Source organism: Acanthochromis polyacanthus, chromosome 3, assembly GCF_021347895.1.
Source record: "Acanthochromis polyacanthus isolate Apoly-LR-REF ecotype Palm Island chromosome 3, KAUST_Apoly_ChrSc, whole genome shotgun sequence".
NCBI classification, from domain to species: Eukaryota; Metazoa; Chordata; class Actinopteri; family Pomacentridae; genus Acanthochromis; species Acanthochromis polyacanthus.
Window position 1 is genome coordinate 7,739,146 of NC_067115.1, and position 23,181 is coordinate 7,762,326.

The following is a 23,181-nucleotide window of genomic DNA, read 5'->3' on the forward strand; positions in this document are numbered from 1 at the left end:
AGCTGAATCTGAGCAGATGGTTTGAAGGAAGACAGGCTGCATGCAAAGCAGATGTCGAGAGCAAGCCGAAGTGTGAAAAGAAATAAACTACAAAAAAAAAAAAAAACACCAAAAGGAGGGATGCAGCTGGCGTGTTGCATATTCAACATGTTGACATAGACACACAAGGCTACCTGAGGCCTCTTTCCTCGGGCTGTCTGTAAAGCCGTACATCCACACTGCAGACAGAAAGGAGAGGAGGAAGGGAAGAAGAAGCAGAAGAGAGAGATTATTCAGTTTGACAGCATGCAGAAGCAACAGAGCACACCTTCATCACACCCGCTGAAATAGAAAGTGGCAGAGATAGATTCCTGAGCGTTTTTCTTCATGCTAAGTGAGTAAAGTGTATCTGAGGACAAGTAACTGGCCAACATTCGCTCTACTCTTTCCAGGATGCCCTTCTTTCTTCTGCCTCTTCCATCTCTATGAGGACCTCCTGGAATGTCTGAGAAGGGCGTCTGCCTCCTAAAGTCATTCCTGCCTCCCCACCGACCCCTTGTTCTCAAAAAAACATCAACCCCCGACCAGGAAATTAAACTCCATGCATCAGAGGAGACAGTTCCAGGGGAAGGCAGCAGCAGATACAGCTACTGTGGTACTTGTCCAGAAAGTCATGATGTGAAGCTTGATTTGAGATCTACAAGGGTAAAATAATGTCTTGGCGTGAGTCTGTATTAAAACTGCAGAGAAACAGACCATAATATAAACAGGAATGTCCATCCTCATGTACTCTTCCGTTTGGTTTTAAATTTGTGTTGTATACCATTTATGTATCAACACAACTCCCACAGACTAAAATCTCTCAGTGCAACTAAACATTGTTATTGGTTGCATCAGTGAGTCTGACATTTGGTGGGTCTATATTTGTGCCAGGTGAATAAAATCACTCAGTTTCAGTGTCATTTAACACTAAAACTCTTTTTTTACACTTTTTGGTCACAAACCTGTCTGAGCTGCTGCAGTAACTGAGTGGAGACTAGAAGCTTCTCTGTGCAAAACCATCTACTATTGACGGAATGCATGTGAGGCATTTAGGGAACATTGTAAATTGTAGCATCTATTGATATTGCTTGTGTTTGAGCTACAGAAAATCAGGAACATTTCACTGTTTCTGTCTGTTCAATATACATCTTTGTGCAGTTAAACTCAAAGAAAAAGGAAAACAATCATGTTTTTGAACGGAATTTGCACGTTTATTTTACGCTCCAATTGAAGCTTTACGGCCTCCAGCGAGTAGATCGTGTTTTATTGCTGCGGGGTTAAAGACAACAGTAAAAACTGGTGGAAAATGTTCAAAAAGTGACATTCTTCAATCTGACAGCGGGGATGTTTGCTAAATAATCAACGTATCTTCTGAAGAGAACAAGTTTTAGCCCTTTACGAGCTGCTATGAGGCCGACAGCTCCCCTCCGTCGACTCACGTAAGATAATAAAAGCCAAATCCCTCCTGGTGATCCTGCAGAGCCTCGGGAGCTTTGCTGGATTGATGTTGGCCCCAGAGGGAGGGATACGAGCTGGTCTCGGGTCAGCTCGGGTCAGATCCTGCACACTAACGCCCCACCATGGTTATTACCCACCGCCTGCTCTCAGAGTAGCTCCACATCTGACTGATATTAACTCTCCTCTCTGGTCCTGCCTTCGTACAAACACAACCATTCAGATGCTTAATTCCTTTCAGGTTTTTTCTGATGACGCCACAAAGCAGCAGAAGCAGCAGTGTTTTCTCTGTCCCTTCGCTGCTGAGGGTAATTTTCCTACAATCCTGACCCCAAACATCTACATTACCCTGCAATTAAGGCCCGAGGACGGTGAGAAATGACAGATCTGAGGTCAGCTTCTTTGTGTTTGGGTTGGAGGGCTTTAAAAGCCATCTATCTTGGTTTTGTATTGACTTAGCAGATTTTATTGGAAAAGAAAAGGTCCTTTTGCTGACAACATCACGCACAAACCACAGTGCATCAGCAGAGAGGAAGCAGTCTGCAGATACTCTTCACAGTGACTGAAGTTTAATAAAAAAAAGTCCCCTTATTTAGTTTAAAACTCCCTATATTTACAATTATTAACAGTCACTGTGCACTGTGCAAGTATTTATCTGCAGTATCAACTATATTCATAAATACAGGGGAAAAAATGTCATTTTACACTCAAATGCTGTAAACTACCATTCATAAAAATGCAAAGTCTGGGATTTTCAATGTCTGCATTATTTACAGTTTTGGCCTGTTTGTTTTTTTAATGGTTACCATGTAAATTAGTACATTGTTCAGTGATTTTACTAGATATTATCTGAAACAAACAACACAGGTAAATCTGTAAAACATCAAAAGAAAATATATTTTTTTTAAATTACAGTTAAAAAAATTTTGTTCTTATTGTTTTTACATGAGAATCTTTTTCATTGGGCATTAGACACTTTCCATTATCATATAGGACTTTTTAGACCGAATTTATTTATTATTTTATGCATCTACATTTTTTACAGTGTGGATTTTGTCTGTCTATATTATTATAGTAATAGGTCATTTTGTTGTTTTGACACATGTAACCATCATCCATTAAGCAATTAAAAAATATTAATTATAAAACACAATCTAATATAAAAACGGCCAGAAATTGCATTTGAATTATGGAACGATACCATGTTTTTATGAGGTGCTATTTTCTGGTGTCCCCAAGAATTTTTAAAAAATTGACAGCTTTTTAACTTTTTGGGAATAAAAATTACAATGTGCAGCTGCTGGCGCCACACAAGACGACACAGTCAGGAGTTTGAATCAGGGAACCAGCGACAATTTGCAAAACCGCTGCAGCAGGAATAATGTCAAACCGCAGCAGAAGCTAACCGGTATCGATACGACCGTTTAGGAAGAAACCCTGAGACAAACTGTTTATCTCTGACTGCGACACTGACGTCTGCAGCGACAAATGAGGTTTGTGTGCAAACAGGGAGGCGATGGGAGACAAAGAGGAGGCAGTGAAGGACTCGTGGCAGCAAACTGCAGCCGTTAGCGATGACAAACTGCGGCTGAGACAATGGCACGATATGGGAGCTCAGTTTAATTCACATCAGGCCACATCTGTTCCACAATGAGCTCCGTCACTTCAGTCCTCCCCCTTTTACCTTCACCCCGACTCACCTCATAAATGGAAAGAAAGAGATAGTTCTAATTTTTGGGACTAAGTCAATTCTCACATTATGATTATTATTACTACAATAAAGAGTGATTTTAAAATTGCAAATAATAAAGAAGGTTTTACGCTGATACGAGAATATTTAACAGAGGGTGTAAGTGTCATATAAATGTGCCTCTAACGTCCTAATTAGCACTGACAGTTTAACAGATACGCAAACACACAAACAGCCTGCTCGACTTTATCTACACTTGTAAAAACACTAAAACACACACATGTAGCCCTCCTCCAGTCTGAAATCTTATCCGCTGAGCCACAAAAATAAGCCACAACTGACATCTACGTCCTGTTAAGATGAATAAATAAGTTCATGTCTGATTTTGTAAATTATGGGGTATAATTACATAAGTTATTTCATCTGCAACTCGTGTGATATTATTTAAAAAATGAGGGTTGTTCACAAATTCCTAGCCTTTATGACATTTCATCTTACTTATCAGGGATTTCCTGTTATTTTATGACTATTTGATGAACAAAAATGTGTGTTTCAATCTTTTATAAAACACCTTGTAACTCCAGTCTTGAAGGGTGCTACTGAAATAAACACACACTCTGGTCAAAAAAAAAGAAGTCATCACCGGCATTTAACTAAGCAAATAGTTAAGTCCAAATAGTCCACTGGATAATTACTGCAGTGATGAATACGTTTCACCTGCAACAACTTATTTAACCCTAGCTGAGGCAGTGAGGAGCTTCTCATTTCTGAAACAAACATGTTGGAAGACATATCCTGTGGTCATGGAAAGGATGTTAATCTGCCTCAGAAGGGTCAAATTATTGGTCTGCATCAAGCAAAGAAAACAACTAAGGAGATTTCTGAAACTACTAAAATCAGGTTATTAAAACCTGGAAGGATAGTGGTGAATGATCATCTTCAAGGAACAAATGTGGTCGGTAATGTGGTCTGATGAGTCCAGATTTAGCCTGTTCCAAAGTGATGGGGGCATCAGGGTAAGAAGAGAGGCAGATGAAGTGACGCAGTCATCATGGCTAGCGCCTACCAGCCTGTGGGGGTTAGGGTTATGATCTGGGGTTGGTCAGATTCAGTAACATTGTGTTCCCAAAGAATGAGGTCAGCTGACTACCTGAAGATACTGAATGACCAGGTCTTTACATGAATAGAGTTTTTCTTCCCTGATGGCATGGACATGTTCCAAGACGACAATACCAGGGTTCATGGGGTTCACATTGTAAATGAGTGGATCAGGGAGCATGAGACGTCATTTTCACACATGGATTGACCTCCACAGAGTCCAGACCTCAGCCCCACTGAGAATCTTTGGGATGTTCTGGAGAAGACTTTGTCCGACTCTCCCAACATCAGTATAAGATCTTGGTAGAAAATTAATGCAACTCTGGACAGAAATAAATGCTGTGACACTGCAGAAGCTCATCAAAACGATGTCACAGTGAATGTGTGTCGTTCTCAGAGCTAAAGTTGGACCAATGAAATATTAGAGTATGTGACTTTTTTTGGCCAGGCAGGATCTCAGTCAAATGCAGAAAGAACCCTGATAATAGATGTGACAAAGGGCCTTAGACTGATTTTCAGTGAGTTTTGATATATTAGCATCTCTACTAATGTTTTTATTTGTTATTGTCCTCTTTTAATGTTCTATTGCTGCTTTTCTTAAAATGTTTTTATTGCTGCTTCTTATTGTTAAAGCATTATTATCAGTGGTTTTAATGTTATTTCCAACTACTGGATGAACAAAAATGAATGTTTAAGTAAACATAACACATATAACATACTAATTATAGCACCTTAGTCTTATGAGTAATCAACCTAAATACTTCAGTGTATGCCTTGAGTCATTAAGTAAATAAAACATATTTAAGCACAAAAAAAAAAAAATTTCACTAGAAGTTGTCAAAACTTATAAACAGTGTTGCAAACCTTTGTGTAATTTATTTATGAAGTGTATGATCAATATATCATAATAATGTTGGTAATTACATCATCTTATTATTGTGTGTAGTTTCAACTCAGCTTCCTGATAGTTGATTTAAAACCAGCATTCAAGTTGATGCAACCTAATAATACTGACTTAAGTTCAGGATTTCAAGTCTCCTTCTGAAAATACTGTAAATTTGCTCACTTAAAAACAGGTCTTGTTGAGATAATTAAAAATTCTTTGACTGTAAATTAAAAGCTGATTCCACTTACTCAGTGAAGAAAAACTTATCTAAACTTCAAAGCATTGATGCAAACTGAACTTTTTATGTCGGTCCTGAACCTTATTTTTTACAGTGTAGAATTACATAACACACAGAATGAGTAGTGAAGCAGATGGAGAAAAAGCAGCACAAAGAAAACACCAAAAATACAGACATGGATCATTAGAAGTACAACAGCTACAGGGTTTAATCTACATTATGCAAATAAAAACTCAGACATTAAAGTTCTTTGTGATGAAGAAAAGGAAATGTGACTCCTTCCCTTCATTTAGAAGACATTGTTCCATCAGTTTCCAGTCACTAAAACACCGCAGACGTTACATAGCAGCTCAGACATCTAAAAACAGTCAGACACGCTTTGGCCACACTGACTGACTTCATGTAAGTTGAGGTCGCAGCAGAGATCAGTGGGTCAGTGGAGCTTCGTCCAACTGGGCAACATCCCAAAGATTTAGGCTGCTGACACACTGACGGAGCAGCGGCCACCTGTTTCACAGCATAATGCACAAAATCACAAGCAGGCTGATCCGCAATCAGCTTCCACGAAACCAAACCAGGAATGTGGACGTAATTAAATTGGAGCTCTCTCTCTCTCTCTCTCTGCTCGGGGGCTTCAACGAACGGATTCGTCGCTGTGCTTTCAGTCTAAAAATAAACATCACTTTACTGAGAGGAACTGACCTGACTCAGAACTTTTATGAATGAGGTAAAAATCAAGAGGCTGCAATATATGAGCTGCTGATTCAGAAACATCCAGAAAGAGTCGCGTTTTGGGGCCAGAGAATCATATTCTCCATTAACCGCCGGCTATTTCCTGCTTTCTCTTCTCAATAATTCATCAGAGGTATGAATGAGAGTTCCCACCATTTCCACCTAAACAAACAGCCTCCCTGATGCACATATTAGTGACTCACATGGGCCAATGCTTTTGTTAAGCAGCTATTCTGCAGCTAATTCCCACTAAGAGCCATACATTTGCTAAGATGGCTAATGAGGCTAAAGATCCCTCACAGTGGATGAATAGTCTTAAAGCAAACAGGACGGTTCAGGTCACATAAGACTGCATGTGTTTGACCTAATATCATGTGTAGAATCCAGTGGTAGCACTACTGCTTTAAATTAGACCCCTGTGCATTTGTGAACCCAATAAAACCATGAGAAAAGCTGCTATAGCATTAATAATATGTCAAACAATGCCTGAGACAAGGGTGGTTCTTACTTCTTCCACACAGGGTCTTGTTTTACTATTTGTTATACAAATATATATTATGAGTTCAAAAAACCCACAGAATCTACTGTGTCTACTTATATAATCCAGTATAGTTTGAACTGTCACCTGGAGAAATTTTGTCCTTCCTTTAACATACAGAAAGACAATTTCAGATTAAACTGATGTAGAGAAAAGCACAAACTGTGGCATAAAGTTTCATCAGAATGCAGCAGTTGCAAGAGATTTCTTCGGGGAGGACACACCTCCCCCAATATTCAAAAGAAAAATACATCTGTGGACCATGCAGATCATAAGAAAACCAAACCACTAAAGCCAAAAACATCATTAAATACGTCTATTTTGACATCCCTAAGAACCACAGATTTAGATTTGACATGAGAGAGAATTTCACATATTCATTCAAATATTAAGAACGTGTCCATTTGTTCCCCCCCAATTAAAAATATTTTTGAAAAACTGCTTATACACAGATAGAAAAATCCCTCTGAGAGGGGTGAATCTTTGTTCTTCAGCAAAACAGACGGATCTGAATGTGCAAAAAGTTGAGCAGAAATCTTGCTAAAAGTCATGTGAATGTTTAAAGCCCATTTAGAATAACTTGGACATTTAAAGAGAGAGACAAACAGAAGACACAAACAAGGCCAGAAGAGGAACTGATGCTGCGTGTGTGTTTAACCAGCAAGGAGTAGATTAACCGCAACAAAAAAAAAAAATATTGGAGTATAAAAATTAGAGAGCAACACAGAATGTTGCCTGATGCCTAAATTTTGTGTTCCTTTTACACAAATAAAAACATTTCCACTTTAAACTGATGCAGAGAAAGCACAAATGAGTGCATAAAGAAAGTGTTTAATGATGAAAATTTCTGTGTCCTCCCCTAATATCCAAACGTAACTAACCTCTCTGAACCATGTGGATCATAATAAAACCAAACAGAGCTTAAAACATTTCATACCAAAAGCTCTACCCATCTGAAAACAGCCTTAAATACAGCTAATCTGAAATCCAAAGAACCCCTAAAGAGGATTCATCTCAATTTCTAGGACATGTGCACTTGTCCCACCCCAATAAAAACATAAAAAAGAAGCACTTTTATTTTGAAAAAGCATTGTAATACTCATAGATGCAACAACTGAATGTGCAAAAAGGTTTGAACACGAGCAGAAATCCAGATTAATTCCAAATTTCTTCATGCAAAAGGTGCCCCATACACATTTACAGAGGTTCCATGTAGTCAAATGATGCCTGTATGTGAACCAGTAGGGATCATAATGTGGAACAGAATATGTGAGAATCTCACTGCATTGGTTTGCATTATATTGTGAATTGTCACCTGGGGCCTGAATTTTGTGTCTTTCTACACATAATTTATGACATTTCCACTTTAAATTGATCAAGAAATGCCACAAATTGGTGCGCACAGATTCACCAGAATGCAGAAAATGAGGTCTCAAAATTCCCCCTACATGATGCATCCCTCCCTGTCTAACCAAAAAAATAACCCATCACATATTTCTAAAGCCCCGCCCTGGACTGAGAGACAAACCTTCATCCAGGAGGACGCTACACTTCAAACACACCCCAAAAAAAAACAGCAAGCAAACACACTGACATCATACGGACCGACACACAGCAGCACGACGCCTCCTCTCTGGAGCAACAAGTCGACGGAGACAGAAGGTTTAAAGGAAGGATCATGAAGAGAAAGCAGGTGACTTACCCGACTTGCGCTTGGATCCATAGTCCCTGAAGGAGAAGCAACACAAGAGGGACATAGTTAGTGGCAGCTCGACCCACAACAAGTCATCGCATGTGGACTGAGCCTCAAACAGCAGCACTCACGCAACAGCACACGCATGCAATCGGCTTTAGCGCACTGACAAATGCTACAGAGGGGGGAAAGAGACGGAGAGGGAGGGATGACTTTGGCCGACTGCCCGAAACTCCCTGCAACAGACACAAATCAGTCATGTGACCGTGAAGCGGCACCACCATCCTCTTCCTCCCTCCTCCCTCCTCCGTCCTGCCGGGGAAGAAGGCGACCTCTCCCCACATTTCAAAGCAGGAGGATCCCTTTAAGATGCCTAATGGATTCTAATGGGATTATGCTGAGCTATAGATCGGAGGAGGGGGGGATGTGTAGTTTTGCTGTGCTGAGCTCCTGTCCTTGCCAATAGTGACTTCCCGATAGACAAAGGCAAAAAAAAAAAAGTGCTATTTATAGACAAACAGACCTTCCTCCTGTTCCTGAATCAAAATCTAACCTCAGATTTCGCCACGTCATCGCTGCTGCAGCACAGAAACAAATCAGACCCAGGGAGAAATAAAAGCATGACGCCAATGAAAACTTCGCCTTCTTTCCTTTTTGAAATAACCTCCATGTTGGCAGTAATATCAGGGCTGCAGAGGGTGAAGAGGTTTGTGGATGATCGCAGCTGATCTCCTGATAATATAGTGAGGTGCTTGTAAAGTTGATAAGTTGTGGTTCGGGAGGCAGATACCCTCTCTATTTTTAAGACCAGGCTTAAAACGTTCCTTTTTGACAAATCTTATAGTTAGGGCTGACTAGGTGACCCACAGGGGTTCGGCTTGTGTCTTCATTGCACAGCTGACTCCCTCTTGGACGTCCCTTCGTTCTGCCCCTAGTCATGCTGCTATAGGCCTATAGGCTGCTGGGGGACTTCTCTTGACGCACTGAGCCCTTCTCTAACTACCTTTACATTTAATATGTATACCGTTATTGCAGTACATTCACGCTGTTTTCCCGTGTTATTTCTCCGAGTGTCCCTGGTCCCAGAGCTGGATGCTTCAGATCTGCGGTTGATGTTCCAGTCTTCACCATGTCCACTGTGGGATGCTGCTGCTGACCTTCCTCCAGCCCTCCGCTTCCAGCTCCCCTTTTCCACCAGTCAACTCCGCATCGCCTTCACTATACTTGTTATGCTAACTTACATACTGTTTGAATTTTACTGCTAGCTATATATGGAGTATGTTTAATGTCAGAGCCGTACATCATAAGAGTAAACTATGAGTCAGTTTTCAATGTTAGCTTACACTTTGTTTGAGTCACATATCTTGTCATACATGTATCCAAATATGTGTTGTGTTTTCCTTGCTTTCCCACTCCTCCCTCTTCTCCCATCCCTCCCCCTTGCCCTCCTCTGTCCCTCTCAACCCGCCCGGCCAGCAGGCAGATAGGTCCCCCCTATATAGAGCCGGGTTCTGCTCGAGGTTTCTTCCCTGTTAAAAGGGTGTTTTCCTTGCCACTGCCGCCTTTGGGCTTGCTCTGAGGGTCAGGCATATGGGTTCTGTAAAGCGTCTTGAGACAATTTGATTGTAATTGACGCTATATAAATAAAATTGAATTGAATTGAATTGAATTGAATTGAACTGAATTGAATTGGTTGTTCTCTAAAGATTTGGAAATACACCACAATTTGGATTTATAGTGAATATTGATTTGACCAACAGGTTGAAAATGACAGAAACAACCAAAAAAAGACAGTCAAACATTGTGTAAATGATGAATTTTAAATATTTCAGTGCGTTTTTGTACATTTTTAGAATCAGTTCCTGGTCTAAATATACTCAATAATTAAAATCAAAGCTTTTATTTGCAGCCACATCAATCAAACAACTCTTTCTAAAAAAAGTTCTTCTGCACGTGTCCACAGGGTTTTAGTTCCTCCAGCTGTTTAAGGCTTAAGTTTCCTCTTCATCACTTTGGTCTTCAGCTCTACAGCTTCTCGATGGGATTCACCTCAAATGTCTTCATATCTGTTCATCATTTCTTCACCACTTTGTATGTTTCAGATCTTTTTCTTGTTGGAAGTCTTACTGGAGACTGTCTGTTGTTTGCCTCATTTTTTTTTCTCATGATGCTGTTGTTTTTGTTTTGATGAGGCTGAAATGCTCCTCCCAATCATCACATTCCCTCCGTCATGTTTGACAGTGAGAATGGCGCCCAAACAACTCCATTTTCATGCCATCCAACCAAAAAACTGCTTTCTTTGTCCAGATGAGTTTTTGGAGACGTGAAGTCATCCTTGGTCTGCCACAGAGGAAACCAGTCTTGTTCAGTGTCTGACGGAGATGTTTCTACCAGAACTGCTCACATTCATCAGAGTACTATTAGTGCTGATCCCTCCTTTGGCTTCCTACCATGTTTTCTGAGATTATTCAGCATAGAACTCCTCATATGTTTTGGTTCTGCTTTGCAATGTGGACACTGGACCTCCAAAACACTTGGATTTGACTATATAGCCTTTCCACAAGGCACAACCGGAGCTCTTTAGTTTTAACTGTGGCTCGCAATTTATTAGAGAACCGCTGCATCATTGGTTCTAAGTTTATAGTGCACCAGAACATTGTAGAACATGGTAGAAATGACCAGAACCATTTGGTACAGTATAGAAGCTCCATTTTCTTCAAAATCTGTCACAATTTCAGGTGATCTAAATAAAATGTAAAACACATAAATAGCTCAAACTCGCCATTAGCACCAATAACACGTCTTTTGTTACTTGTCTATGTTATTTCCAGCCAGAACAAATGTACTGGTGATACAAAAATTGTTAAATACGCCTATTATGACATTTCAAAGACATACAGATGTAGATTTCAGGGGGTAAAACAAGGAATAGACTCCCCTCAAGATTAAGATTCATGTACTTGTCCCCCCCAATAAAAATATTTGGAAAAAAGCTACAAAGTTTACTCAAAGATGCAGCAACTGAATGTGCAAAAAGTGTGGACTATGAGCAGGAAAAAAAGGTGCAAAAGCTGTAAAAAGGTGTCACATGTGCATTTAAAGAACGCGGCACAAAAAGACAGACGTTGCTTAAATGTGTGTTGAATCAGCAGGGACCATATTAAAAGTGAAAAGCTGATCTTGGAGTTTAAAAACTTGAAATGTGATACAAAATACTTCAGTAATTGACATCATATCGTAAAGTGCCGCCTGGTGCTGGAATTTTGTGTTTTCCTTCAGATAAATAAACGCATTTCCACCTTAAATTGAAGCAGAAAAGGTGCAAATTTGGAACAACATATAAATAGCTCAACTTTGTCATTAGCACTCTGAAATCTATCACAAATCTGCCTTCTGATGCCGTCTTTTGTAACTCATTTGTGTCACTTCCAGCCAAAGGAAATGTGTTGACGAAACAGAAAATCACTTTAAATAATCAATCAAACACGATTTCAGGTGACATGAATAATTTAGAACATAGATTGTAGCTCGCATCCATCATTAGCACCTTTAACACATTGTTTTACTTGTGACTTTTGTGACTTGTTTGTGTCATTTCCACCCAGAAGAGATGTATTAATGACACAAACATTTCCTACAAATCACATTTTGGCATTGGTATGAATAACTTAGCTGCAAGAATGTCCTTGATTTGGTCCCTGAGAAGCAGCTTATTGCATTAATGAGGGATCTTGTCAGGTATGAAGCAGAGCAGGGAGATTGCACTGCAGCGGTTGGTCAAGGTGATGCCCTCTAACTGCAGGAGGTTAATGAACACCTCTTCTCAGCTCTTGCTGGGACCAAACGCTGCTAATAAAGAGGCAACAGGACAGATGCAGCAGCAGCCACGTCTGGTCTGAGACACAGCAGCTCTTTAGTGTGACCGTCCCTTCATCCCCTGTGATCTGATGTATCTGTCTCTTTGTGACCGGCCTCGCCAGATGAATGAAGCCTTTATACCGACCTCTCCTCCAAGAATATGCTTCATTGTCACCAAAGTGGGGCACAGAGAGATGGGACTCGACCTACTCGCCTCATCCGTCCATCTCGAGCCACGCTGGACACACGACCTCTGATTTACAAGGAACTGATATAACTCCAGGCGAAGAGCAGCAGCTTACAAAAACCGCAAAGAGTCTGGATGCATCTCAGTGGAAACTATTCTGTGGACAGAACAGCAGGATATCTGCCAGGATATTTGCCCTTTTCACTCTCGGCTCGCTGCAGTGCCATTAAGGACACTGATATCCAGGGTGGGAGGGAATGATTTACATTTCCACTGAATGTTAGCTGCTGTTTTCACATTTCCATCTGTGAAGAATTCTCTGTTATCCACCTTTAATTTGATGCTAGCTCAGGTCAAAAGGTTAGGCAAACTAACTTCTAAAAATTGACTTTCATTTGGTTTCGAAATCTTCGTTTTGCATCACAAATCAGGACATCTGTAGAAACGCAGCTGAGGCATTTTTCAGCTTCATATTTTAACGACATTTTCACCTTTAAATACCCAGAGCTCTGCTTCTACTTCCATGTCACGCTACACTCCTACTAATGTATAAATCAAAGAATTTCCTTCAGAATGAATTAAGTTTCATTTTATCTTAGCTGATCTTAATTTGCATCACAATCAGATTCATCGTCTACAATTCAGAGCTTCCCCTAGAGGCAAAATATAAATAAATGTATTATACCGCTGCACTTGCCCAACATCTGTTTATCAACAGACAGTAAAATGTGTCACAGTAAAAAGTGTTCATTTAATTGCAGGAAGCCAAAACTGTGATGAATAATAGATTAAGCGTGCAGCTTTTATTCCTGGGAATTTATTTAATTTCCAAACATGATAAAACAAAAGAGGCTTTCCTTTGCAAAAATGAGGCGTGAGGTAGCGCAAACATTTATAAAAATGGGATTTAATCTGCAGGATGCACAGTGAATTGGTGGTTAGCACTTTAGTCTTGCAGCTGGAAGATCTCCGGTTCGCATCACGGCCTTCTTGGGATCTTTCTGCATGGAGTTTGCATGTTCTCCCTGTGCATGCGTGGGTTTTCTCCGGGCACTCCAGCTTCCTCCCACAGTCCAAAAACATGCTGAGGTTAATTGGTAATGCTAAATTTTCCCTAGGTGACACTATTTGTTTCTTTATAAGTCCGGATGCCTGTCAGGCTTACCAACAGCAATGAGTGTCCAGATTTTAAAAAAGGGAATAAATTAGTTCATATTTCGTTAATTTTTCATTCTTAGGGTGTATTTGTGATGCTGAATGAGACAAAACTCTCCTGAAGTTATACATATACATACCAAAATACAAGTGACTCAGTGTGTAAAAGCACTGCCCTTCCAAACATCGTTTTCTATGCGTGCCGGATCCCTGCTGGGTTAATTGAACAAGCTAACAGTAAACGATCTACACACAGTGACAATAGGTTCAAGTGTGGGACCTGGAAATGTCTGGTTGTAACTTATCGGGGAGGTGAGGACAGGGGCCAACGGACGAGGTTTGTCTGCTGGAAAACAGCAGCAGCATGAAAAGCACGTTTCTGCAGCAGCTCCCAGGGAGCTATTCATGCTGCTCATGGTTAGAAAGGCAAACACAACCTCCAAACTCCATAAACAAGTTCCAATCAGGGGAAAAAGCAGAGGCGTAAGCAGTTTCTGCTCCAACTGTACATGTTAGATCACTGAGCCGCCGCACAAAGGCCTGAACTGTGTTAGACTGTTTGGGGTTAACTGATCCTGATAAATGATCAGATGCTGAGGATGCAGCTGTTGAAATCTTTTGTTAATCCCGACAAACAGAGTGGCTGCTGCTCGGATCAACTCTGTGTTTTTACTGCTGTCGTGAAAAGCAGGTCAAACCGAAGGTTAGCTCGTGTCGCGTGTGGGAGGTTGTTAGCATTCACAAAGAGCCTTGCACACTGAAAGCAACACATCATGCACATATTAGCAGCTAATTACAATAGCAGCCAATTAGCTCTGATATTAACCCAATTTTGTGCAGCAAAAACTAATCAGCATGGACATTTAGCTTGTTAGCCAACTGTTAGCATTACATTAGGACATGCCAGTGGGAGAGCAGCTGACTATTTCTGGCTTTATTTTCAGAAGTAAGGGCTTCTGGAGGCATCTGTAAAGCATTAGGCCACAAAGGAGGGGCAGAATCCAGAGAGGAAGAAAAGGGAGAACAGAAACGGAGGGTCCAGAGTCGAAGCAGTGACCCGAGTCCCTGGGGCTGAAATCAAACTCTTCCCTGGAGGGCCGAGCAGAAAGCTCCGGCTGCCAGCTCTGCTCCTGGAGGTATGAGGAGGAGGAAGTGAGGGGTGAAAGGCAACGTGTAGAAAACACACGGCGAGGACGGTGTTTTATGTGGCGGCGTGTAAACTCAAGGCCATTTGTTTTTAGCAGGCAGTAAAGACACGGTATGTTTTTGCAGAATAGACTTTGTTTTCCTTCGTCTTCGCGATAGATAGCTGCACGCACAGATGAAAAAGTTAATTATTGATGCAGAAACATGCGCAATTAAAAATGGATGTTATTGTGACGGGGGCAGCGTTTTAATGACATCCAGGCTAAAGTCTGCACTAAGCGACTACATGGCATCTTTCTGCACAGATTCCTGCCTATCAGTCACACACTCACACACACGTTTCGTCACACTTTTCATCACATACTGACATTTGGTCTCAGTATATTCACGGAGCACAGTTCCATGAAGCAGAAGCACTTCAAATTGAAGCAGATGTGAGTTTGTGTCCGTGTGGATCGAAGGTCAGCTGACTGCACAAGCACTGGTAGAAGGATTTTCAGCTGTTTGCTCCTGAATGAGCAGCAAAGTCCCACAACTGTACACTTGAAAATGAGACAATTTATGTGTTTTGATGTCTGACATCACATCCTTTGACTCGTATGGACACAAGAGCTGAATATGATTATGTTGGTTTTTAAGGGGTGAAAAAATGTGGTTGTTTAATCAGATTAAAGTAAATCATAAGTTCTGATTAAACAGTAACTTCTGTTCAGTTTTTTGTCTCCGTACAAAGATTTAAGTGCTTATTCTTCCTTAACCAAACAGTTTTTCAATAGAGACATAAGATTAATGTTACATTTTACCCCAAACTTGAAAAAATAAATGTAAAAATCTTACAATGGTATTAAATATACAAAGTTACCTGGTTAATTTAAATATTAAGACACTATAATATCATAAATCATACAAATTTACCTGACAAATGCAATTATATCAGTACTAACCAACTATATAAATTATTAGAAATAAATTATTATTATAAATTTACCAGAAAATAATCTAATTTTAAGACGCTACAGTATTAATTATTATCAAAATTTACCAGACTAATGTAAATATTAAAGTTAAGATTCTACAATTTAGTTTTTGTACAAATTTATCAGATGCAAGAAAATATTAAATTGGAGACCCTACAATACTACAAGTAATACTAATTTATCTGATTTATATAAATATTAATGTTGAAACCAGCAAATTATTTATATTACAAATTTAGCTGAATCATTGAAATATTATAATTTAGGGCCTACAGTTTTATAAAAAAGAAAAATAATACAGCAGAATAAAATAAATTTATGTCACTAATATAAAATGTATATTTTATATATTACCTCACAATATTGTATGTTACTTAATTTATCGGACTAATTTAAATATTAAGATTAAGACCCAAGAATAATATACATTATGCTAATTTTATGTGACTAATTTAAAAAATATGATATTCCGATATTATATATTAAATGAATCACCTGACAAATTGAATGTTAAGTTTAATATCTTGTAATATAATTTATTGAGCAGAGTTGCATGATTTAAACATTAATGTAAATCCCACAATATTACAAGAAAATAATAACTAAATAATTTAAATATCAAAACCTGTACAATCTAATTATTATTATATTATTTTATGACATTATTTATAATATTGTAATAATAATTACATCTATTAAACAAATGTATATGATATTAAGATTGATAATAATTACATACAGAAAAACTTAATCATATAAGTACATGATTTATATGTAATATTATACATGGAAACCAAATGTAGATGCCCTCTGAATAAGCCCTTGCTGTCCTCATATGAGTTCATCTTTCTTGCATAATAAAATTGCTTTGATGTGCTTAGAAAGGAGGGGAAGATTGACTTTGCAGAGAATTTTGTTGCAAAAAATCTCCAAAAAACAAAACACTTTCTTCAGTTAAACACATTTTAACTCTCTAAAAACGTAGCTTTACGCTAAAAATAATTACACTTATTGTTCCCAGTAGTTCAGAGCAGCATTGTGTGCTAAAGACAGTAAAATTACCATTTTTACATTATTTACTGGAATAAATCTGTAAAAGAAGCTGAAAAAGTGGGGCAGGGCAGTCGGGGATTTACTAATTAGAAGTACGTGAGCGTGTTGGCAGATAAAGAGCTAATCAATTTGTTTACACGTATTAGCATAATGGATGAAACGTAACGACTCTCAGCGGCGTCCTGCTGGGCAACACCAGTAAATAAACACATCTCCAGATTATAGCCTGAGCCCCTCTCCCCCTCCTCACCCCCAGACCTCCCCCAGTGCCTCCCCTTCCCACCCACGGACGCACCGACTCTAAAGCCCTCAGGAGCCCCAGATTCCCCTCCATCGTCCTCCGTCTCTGAGGCCACGGCAGGAGACCCGGTGTGAGAATTAACGCTCCAGATGGAGTTCACAGCATCAATTAATCTCAACCTCAGAAACACAGGAGAGCCATGCAAAGAGCCGCCACAGAAACAGCAGCTTTCTGCAGCACAAATCCCTCTACTGCATCTTTATCAGTCAATAATTAAGATCAGAGCAGAGCGGTATGAAGCACAAACAGCTCCTAATGATTATTTACATTATTGATTAATCTCCTAATTATTTCATTGATATAAACACACATCACAGTTTCTCAGAGTCCAAACGATGCCTTCAGATGTCTTAATTTGGACAGTCAACTTAACCAAAAGATGTTCAGTTTACCATCAGACATGTCAAAGAAAAGCAGCAAATCCTCACATTAACCCTCGTGTCGTCCTTTGGGTCAAATTGACCCGTTTTAAAGTTGGCAAATGTGGAAAAAAAAAAAATCTATATTTTCACAGTGAAACTTCTGATATCCACATTTTTGGTAAATTTCTGAACATTTTTTGGTGGGACAAAAAAGAAAAATCTGATTTTTTTGTGAATGTTCTTCAGGAAAATATTAGACGTTTTGCTGGTATGCAATCACTTTACATATTTTAAAGATTTTTGGGAAAATTTTTACTCATTTTTACATTTTTTGAAAATATTTGCAAGAATTTTTATGCTAAATTTGAGAGATTCAGAAAAAAAAGATTTCCCAAAAATGTTGAAAATGTGGACCTCAGAAGTTTCACTGTGAAAATATAGATTTTTTTCCCATATTCTCAAACATTAAAACGGGTCAATTTTGACCCACAGGATAACACAAGGGTTCAAAGCCCACATCTATAAGTACGGGGATGTAACTATAGAAGAATACCTCTAGTTTGCTGACCTTTAACAAGCACAAAAATGCACAAATATAACACATGAAGGAACCCAAAAAGGATCATATATTAAACCAGACGTTACCTGGTTAAATAATAAAAAAACAACAACAGGTGTGTCTCCTGTGAACATCAGTGAAAAAGTTACTCCAGTTAATTCCTGCCCTCTTTACTCTGTTACACAAACACATTATCACCCACTTATTCCTGATTAACATCAAATCTGTCACCAGAGATAACCCCGGCCACTCTACAAATCCCCTGTCGAGAGCCCCAAACCCAACCAATCACACGACTTCACCCCTTATCCCCCTAATAATCTGATAATCTTGCAGCATCTCTCTCCTCCAGGCATGAGCCAAGGTCAGAGCCTATTGCTATTCATGTGGAGGTTTGTGAGGGGGCATGATGAATGATGATAACATCACCAGAGTCTGACTCTACGGCGGCCTGTGGAGGGCAGCAGCCGATACTTTCATCACGGCTGAAACGCGGCTTGCGCATATTAATAGAGAAATTTGTCCGCGTTATGGTGTGCTGAGGACAGATAATTCCATTTAGGCTGATAGTTATATGATTACCAACCGTGGACCCGGACAGATAAAACAAATCACTGCCCACGTTCCCATGCAAATTGACTCGATAAATGAACGCAAGATGTGGGAAAAGTGGCAGAGAGAGGAGGGGGAAACGATGTCTTGCAAAAAGGGAAAAGAGAGGAGAAGGAGGCGAGAAATTCAATGCAGTGGAAATAAGTCTGAGACAGGAAGAGCAGGAGGCCGAAATGGGCATAAATACAGAAGGAAAGACAGAAGAAAGGCAGACAAGAGACTCTGGAATGTGTCCAGACAGAGGAGGCATTTATAGATGGAGGGAAGCCCTGGAGGTTAGAGAAGAGACTCCTCACTGGAAACAGCAGCTGAGGGGGAACTGATCAGCATCGGTTGTGTTGTGAAGTACGCCACCATGTGGAGAGATTTTAGAGAGGACAGCAATAACGGGGCTTTCTTTGGGTTCTTAGACTTTTTCTGCTTGTTCTCCATTAAAGAACAGCTCCAAAATAGTAGATCTTAAACAACACTCACATGTTTCTGTGTGCATCAGAAACGGATTTTATTTCTGAAATTGTTTCATGGAGGAAAAAAATCCAAATTGTAAAATAAAATAAAATATAAAGAGTGGGTAATATTCTGGCAGATAAAAAGACTGCAAAAAACTGATAAAAAAACAATAATTAAATAAAAAATATACAAGTTTTCAACAACTGAAGTGCTTTTTCTGGGGTTGTTTTGCATGAAACTATGGGTATTTTGAGGGGCTGTTAATTGTCTTACACATGAATTTTCTGTTTTTCTGCATACAGAAGAATCTGTGCAAAATCTCTATTTTTTCTGTACAAAATTATTTTTTAAACAGGTTTACCTGCATTTTTTAACAAGAGAATTAATTTACATGTTAACAAAAACATGTTCTGTATTTATACAAATGCTAATTCATTGTATTACAAAGGTTTGTCTGTACATTTTGCTTTATTTGCTGTATTTCAACATAAATCTTATGATTAAAATTGATTTTTTTGCAGATATTTGCCATTATTTCTTAAAAATTCTATGTATATTAAGGATTAAAAATAGGAAATAAATTTTAAACATCTATTTTACAAAAAAAGAGAGAAAAAAGTATTAATTTAAATTTTCACTGAAGCCCAAAACTGCACATAATGCACACAAGTGTTTTACTGTATCTAAATCAAGGAAAAAAATATCATAACTTTACAGATATTCCTGTTATTTTGGAGGTATTACAGTGCCTACACTGCAGTATTCCACAGTTTGTTAACACACTTTTTCTGTCACTGTCAAACTTTGTTTTTAACTCATTTCATTTTTACAGTGTACATACAGAATAAGCCTCTGCAATGTTGACATTTTTCACATTGAGAGGAATCCGTGGTCATATCTGATTTTCTACATATCGGGCAATCTGTACGATCTCAGGTTGTTTTTGTTTTCCACTACATTCCTGCAGTATCTCCTTTGCGGCTGTAAAGCTACAAACTTCCCCGCTGTGGCATCAATAAAGGATCGTCTCAACTGGTTGTGTTTGGTGCTACAAAGCTCCAGCGACAAACTCTTTTGCAGACACATCAGAAAGCAAACAAAAAGAGCAGTTAAATTTAAAATTCATTAAACATGACAGCTGCTGGACTTCAAAAAGCAGCGAATGATTGCAGGAGAGTGACATCAGCTGAGCTGCAGTTCTTCTGCCTGCAGACAGGAGGTGCTCAGACGCAGAAGAAACTGTTTCTGAAGGAGGTCCTGGGCTCTTTTTCAGAGCATTGATTGATGGAATAGATTCCTGCTCTGCACTTCCAGGCATGTGGCTCCGTTTTTTCTAATCAGATCATAGTCAGAAAATTCAATCTTACACAGCAGAGTAGGAGCACACTGGCGGGGGTTTTTGGAGGTGGGGGATAAAAAAAATAAGACGTAAAGGCGGCACTGAGGTCAGATCGGACACCTCGCTTTAGCCGAAACATCAATATATCATATTAGAAATCAGCGGCCTTTCACTCCCCATCCCCCCTGTTCCTGACCTTCTCACCCCCTTGGGGGGGGGGTATCCCATCCCTCTTTCCATCCCCGCCTCTCTCCTTCTTCATTTTCCAGGAAGTGATAAAGTGCACACATTTCATCACCCTGGTAGCTACAGCTGTCACTGCCCTGCTCTATTCATCACACTCACGTACAGTCTGGCCCTCCCAAAGCTATTACTGTAGCAGAGCCCCGACCTGACAACACCCAGTGAGTAAGGGTGTGAGTCAGATGTCGCATCTCGGCGAATGAGTGCATCCATGTAAGGTGACTGTGGGAGAAAAAATAGAGCTGAGAGCGGTAAAACGGACACAAGCCGAAAATAACCCGACGACGACGACAAACCAGCTCAGGCCTGACAGACACTATCCTCCTGCCGCTGCTGCATCTCAAACATTTGGAAAGCATGAAGCGTTCGGATCGATGAACACTCACACATGTCCGGACAACACTTAGAGCTTTTAACCTCGTCCATGCTGAGTGATCGTAATAGAGAAGTAGCTTATCCATTAGGGCTGAGTGAGTGTGAAGGAAGTGGGAGGCTGGGAGAGGAGGGATGCTTCATAAGTCCTGTACAATGGAAAGAACGGGATGAGGAAGGATGGGAGGGAAAAGTGAAGGAGGTAGTGATACCTTTCGACAACCTGCATCACAAAAAAATGAGACATAAAGCAAACAAAAACCGGCTGGTCGATATTAGAGATAGACAGATTATTGTGGCCAATATTTGGCATTTTTCCGGTTATCGTATCGGTAAATTCTTGACTAATTATTGATGAATTAAATGTGCTACTTCTGGTCTGATGCAGCCTCCTCTCTCTGTCTGCCGTCACTTTGTGATCTGAGAAATGTCTCTCAAGCAGAAACTGAACAAGAAAGACAAGCTGTTGACAGTAGCTGCTCTCACAATGGCTATGCTAACGGCTAGCGGCTAAGTTAGAAGCCAGCCACAAGTTACCCTGAAGCAGAGTCTGGTCAACTATAATGGATCATGCTTTAAGATATTCGGGGGCAATAATAGTGAGAGAATGGTGACATATTAAGAAAATAATGAAGGAAAAGCAGACAGGATTGCAGGAGACAAACTGATCACTCTCAGTCGATCCCACATAAACAGAGGAGAGCGTCCTAATTTAGTCACTTCTATTTCTATTTTACACGTTCAGTTATATTCAGCCTTATTAATGAAGAAGCCTAGTTATGAGTGATAACTATGCTGTAAAAACATTACATTTAACACTGTAGTGACTAGAGGAAGGCACTTTCATGTAGATTATTGTGGGAGTTTATCCAGGAAAGGGGCTCCATGTCAAAGACTTGTATGAAGTCTGCTGACTTCAGGCCAGCAAACAGGTGTTAAATCAAACTGGGATAAAGTAGGGCGAAGTTTCAGTGTTGCTGTGGTATATTTGATAGCTGTTTTTACATTTTAAATAGTTTCCTGAGTCAGTCGTCAGCAGTGTTATTAATCAATAATGAGTCTCTCCAGGATTTTACAAGCTTTTTTCAAGATTGTTGCGGCCTAAAATGCCTGAACAAAAAGTTTTTGTCAATCAATGATATTTTTGTAATCCAACAAGGAAGTGAATTCAGTGACATACGTGCATTACGCTTGCGCTGGGGACTGCTATGATTGGTGGAACTCACTAGCCTAGCCGCGCTAGACCCAGCTCTGAAGACACAAGGGTCTAGGAACTCTCGACAGGGAGGGAGGTGGGCTAAAAGGTTGTCTTTCAATCACTCTACAGCAATTGGGTAGGTATACAACCAATCAGCGCAACGAATAGGCTGACGTAGTTCCTAGAGGGCCGGAAATCAGAGGATGCGGTAGTTCGGTGAAGCCTTATTTATACAGTCAATGGGTGAAGCTCAAGTATATTACAGACATGTTAACAGAAAGATCATTCAGAGTCGGTGCTAATGGAGCTCAACGACTGTTGTCGTTTTTGTTGTCGACCCTGGCAGAGAATTAAATTCGTTGCCGTGGGTTGTCTAGCGCGGCTAGGCTAGTTGTTTACAGTTGTTTCTGTCAGAATCGTCGCGCCTCTGTCATCACTTAGTTACACCCGCCTTCTGACTCTACACTTCATGGTGATTCGTCGGCCAGTTTTAGGAGCATCCAACCTCGAGGCTTACCGAGGGTAACTAGACCCACCCTGGCAGAGAATTAAATTCGTTGCCATGGGTTGTCTAGCGCCGCTAGGCTAGGAACTCACGGGAGGCTGGCCCAAACTGTGGAAAAGTTGCGGTGATTGGACAAAATTGCATCGCCGCGCAGAATTCATGGAAATTGGTTGAATTTGCTTGAATTCATGCGATTGCAACATTGCAAATTCCTGGAGGGACTGAATAATGGATTAATCACGAACACAAGTTGAGCACAAATAGCAGTTCTACCATTTGTCGATTTCATCAACAAACACATATTTTAGGCGACAAAAGTAGGTCTGTTTTGAATGCAACTAGGATACTGGAACAGCCTGCTCTGGTCAGGGGTTATGAAGCACCACAGAAGTCTTTGTCATGGTGACCGTTACTAGCTAAACCCCCACAATGCTCTCTGCTTGTCAATATGAACTGTGTGAGGCCTTCTCTGGTCTCTACAGCATTAATCAGTAAGAGGCTCCATCTGGTGGA

The 23,181-nt window shown here is 39.9% G+C and overlaps 1 protein-coding gene across 1 annotated transcript in view; it reads right to left on the reverse strand.

Moving 5' to 3' along the window:
- LOC110963291 (SH3 and PX domain-containing protein 2A-like) overlaps positions 1-23,181 on the reverse strand; it is a 132,390-nt gene that overhangs the window by 52,836 nt on the left and 56,373 nt on the right. The window contains 2 exon segments of the mRNA XM_051945512.1: positions 174-218; positions 8,361-8,386. Coding sequence (XP_051801472.1) covers positions 174-218; positions 8,361-8,386 — 71 coding nt within the window.